The sequence below is a fragment of the Maylandia zebra genome, linkage group LG19 (genome assembly GCF_041146795.1).
Source record: "Maylandia zebra isolate NMK-2024a linkage group LG19, Mzebra_GT3a, whole genome shotgun sequence".
In the NCBI taxonomy this organism is placed as follows: Eukaryota; Metazoa; Chordata; class Actinopteri; order Cichliformes; family Cichlidae; genus Maylandia; species Maylandia zebra.
This window is the reverse complement of record NC_135185.1, coordinates 3,852,003-3,855,843: the sequence shown is the minus strand read 5'-3', so window position 1 is coordinate 3,855,843 and position 3,841 is coordinate 3,852,003. Positions and strand designations below refer to the sequence as shown.

At 44.1% G+C, this 3,841-nt stretch overlaps 1 protein-coding gene across 1 annotated transcript; it reads right to left on the bottom strand.

Moving 5' to 3' along the window:
• Positions 1–331: 331 nt before the first annotated feature.
• On the bottom strand, positions 332–3,605 carry foxg1a (forkhead box G1a). The gene has a single exon (XM_004554657.3). The coding sequence runs from the start codon at positions 3,325–3,327 to the stop codon at positions 2,002–2,004; it is 1,326 nt and encodes a 441-aa protein (XP_004554714.1). The 5' UTR covers positions 3,328–3,605; the 3' UTR covers positions 332–2,001.
• Positions 3,606–3,841: the final 236 nt, after the last annotated feature.

Here is a 3,841-nt window from a genome sequence, read left to right as displayed (position 1 = left end):
CAAGAACAACTAAAACTCCAGGAAAACATAAACGGAAACACTCGTGTGGATGAGGTGGGATATCGACCTTAGCCCACAAATGAATCAAATGATGTTTGCTCTCCATAAAACCATAATTCAGAATCTGATTAAGAAAATCCAAAATTTAAGTTAAAATCTAGAAGAAGAAAAAAGGTGGTTTTGCTGTTAAAAAAAAAAAGAACAATAATAATCCTAAATTGATTTTTGTGCTTTTCAGTGAAATCAGTGAAAACACGGACGGCAGGAATAAAAAAAGACAAAAGGATTTTCATTAGTTATGAATGTAACCTATTCTTTTATTTTTATTTTTTATGATTATTTTTTTCTTTTTTTGTTCTTTTTTTAAACTTTTGTAAGCGACAAACACGGGAATAAGAATAAGACCACAATAGTATCACAACCATGAAAATTTCTTTAGAGACGACAATTAAAGGACAATCATTCCAAGTAGTATTAGATAATGAGGCATTTTTTTTCTTGTCAAACAAACGGGTTTTTACATCGTTCCTCCTTTTATAGAAAAACAGAAAAGCAAAAGCCCACATTCAACTTACAAATAGACATTTCTCTCTCGCTCGCTTTTTTTTTTTACTAATAATACAAAAAGTAAATAAAAGGAAAAGAAGCGTGAACGTCCGTTTTTATCGGCGATCACGTTTACAGTCAAAGAAAGCACATCACAGGTTGCACTGCGGAAAATATCCATCAGCAAAACGAGAAATTTGTGCTCAATATTCAGCCTTGAAATCTGAATTTTCTATAGCACGAGCAGTTAAATTCAAAAGGTTTAAAAAAAAACAGGCAACAGGAGGCAAAAAAAATCTCTCCAGCAGCACTAACAATCCTTCGCTGATGACGCTGAAAAAAATCGGCGCCACCAAACTCCATTTACGTTTCAGCTAATTTAAAAAGACTGCAAAAAAGCAATATAAATCTCGTTTAAATGGATATTTTCTGCAGTGAGGGAGGCATCATTCACTCCGTCATCCACACCTTCTCCCATCCATTCATTCAGTCCTTAATTCTTTCCACATTAGGCCTGTAGTGTTATGCAGCTGAATACTGACTCTAAAAATCCTAAAAAACCGATTCTTTGGTCTATAGAAAGTACATTAGCAGTTTTCAACTGGGAAATTAAACGAGTGGAGAAACAGTCTCGGGACTTTAAACTGCGGGAGGCAGAGTCGCTAGAAACAAAAAAATAAAAAAAATATATAAAAAATGTGTTTCAATTTTGTAAAATAAAATCACTCTCCGCCGCTTTTCTTCAACCCCGCATGATACTTATAATACTGCAAAAATGCGGGCAAAACAGGCTATCAGAGATATTATTATTATTTTACCTTTTTAAATCTTAAAATTAGACGAAACTATTTTAAATACATATTCTATAAAAGTAATACCTCCTCCAATAATAATAACAGAAAAAATCAGCCTGCAGCTCTCCTCACGCTCTCTGTTTTTTGTGTTTTTGTTTGTTTTGTTTTGTTTTTTTATCTCAGATCACATTGCACGTCGCTGACTGACAGTACTATACAGAGACAAACCCCGGACACTTATAGGAACAGACATTATGTACACAAAAATTAAAACTGCTGGAGAAGATGGAGCAGAAGAAGAAGCAATAATAATAATAATAACAATAATAATAATAATAATAACAATTAAGATAATAATAATAATAATAATAATAATAAAAAATACCTGGAAACTTCAGGGCTGCTTTCTGTTAGTTTCTCAGTGCTGCTCTTTTTTGTTTTGCAGTTTTAAGCCTCTTCTCTTTTTTCTATAGTAGGTAGTTTATAATAATTTTGTCATTTTTTGTACAATGTAAATGTTCAGTGTAAAATGTTCAACTTACAGTTCCAGTCACTTAAAGATTCTCACTCCTTCAGGGCAGAATGAGGGGATGGATGCATGGATGGAGAGGTGAGGTGGGATAAAGTGGAGGGGTGAGGCTGGGGGTGAGGGTTTGGGGTGTTAGTGTATAAGCGGGTTGGAGGTTGAACTCTGGTTCTGATGCGTAAAATAGTCAGACAACCCCCCGGAAAGTCCTGAGGAGAAGGCCGGCAGAGAGCCGGACAGAGCGGGCCTAAGAGAGTCACAGGGCAGCGAGGAGGAGGACGGAGCCTGCGGGGAATTGGAGGCCGAAGCCCGGGCGGCCTGCAAGGTGCCGCCGCTGCCGCCGGACTGCGTGGTCATGGACGGGTGTGGGACATGAGGGAAAAAGTAACTGGTCTGTCCGGCCAGTAGATTCACCGAGCAGGGGTTCAGGGAGTAAGTGGCCCCGGAGCAAGGCACGGAGAGGCCGCAGGGTACCGCCGAGGCCGCCAGGGCCGCCGCTGTCAGGTGGTGCGTCGCGTAGGGGAGATCCCCCCCGACCAGCCGGTCCATGCTGAGCCCGTTGGAGGATGGGAATGACGAGTGGTTGTTGCTCATGTTCTGGGTGAGCATGGTGCTGTAGGACATGGGATGACCCGGGTATCCCGATGAGGTCCCGTTGTAGCCGAGGGCGCCGCCTGCCCGCGGGTGGTGTAGAGAGAGGAAGGGGGACATGGGCCAGTACAAGGAGCCGGCTCGGTCCATGAAGGTCAGCCCAGAGGTCAGCCGAGCACCCCGCTTGAAGGCCAGCTTGGCTCGGGACGTGGTGGACCTCCGTCGGAGTTTCCCGGTAGTGCCGCCGATGAAAACGTCGTCGCTGCTAGGGTCCAGCATCCAGTAGTTCCCCTTGCCCGGGTCGTCGTAGTGCCGCGGCACCTTGACGAAGCATTTATTGAGGCTGAGATTGTGTCGGATGGAATTCTGCCAGCCCTGTTTGTTCTCCCGGTAGTACGGGAAGTTTTTCATGATGAATTCATAAATGCCGTTCAGAGTGAGCCGCTTCTCCGGACTCTGTCTGATGGCCATCATTATCAAAGCGTTATAACTAAAAGGAGGTTTTTCATACTTGCCGCTTTTCTTCTCTCCGTCCTTCCCTCCAGCGCCGCCGTCTCCGTCCTTTGCGTCCTTTTTCTCTTCCTGCTTCTCCTTCTCGTCCGGGCAGCTCTCCTGTCTCGAGGAGTCACTTTTAGAGTCCGCCTTAACGTCCGGCTGCGCGACGGGAAGAGGAGCTTTCTGCTCGGCTTCGTCCGCGGCGCCGGGCCGGTGGTGGTGGTTCTGGTGGTGGTGGTGAAGGTGGTTTTGGTGGTGATGCTGGTTCTGGTGATTGTTGTTGTCGCTTTGAACGGCCTCGGGCACCAAACTGTTTATACTAAACGACGATTTAGGAATCATTTTCACCTCTTTGCGCTCTCCCATATCCAACATCACCGGGCAATAAGGGGGGAAAATGGCAACGACCAAAAGCGACGATCACAGCTGGGTTTCAATCTGTCCTGTCTCTGCCTGCGAACCAGGACGGGAAGGAAGGAAGGGGGGATAGATAGGAAGAAAGAAAGTATAGCCCAACAAACTATTTCATGTTCGGTTTGGGGAGAAAAAAGGAAACACACACACAACACACATGTACACACACATCGATAGGAGACAGATAGCTGCAATTAATTAGGGAGCCACAGCCACTAAAGCAAGTAAAAAAACATTGGTTGGACCTTTCCAGTCCTCAGCCAACCAGGGGAACATTAGTATTAAATATTAAGGCGTCCTCTGCGCTTTCAGCCAATCATGACGCACAGGGAAACACACACATCCACCAATGCCTTGCACGCTGCAAAAAATGCCCACCTTCCCGATACATTTCATGGTTTCTGTCCTAACGAATCGAAATTTGATCAAAATGAACATCGAACTGCGACAGGAACTAGTCTGTTTTTATGGTTTC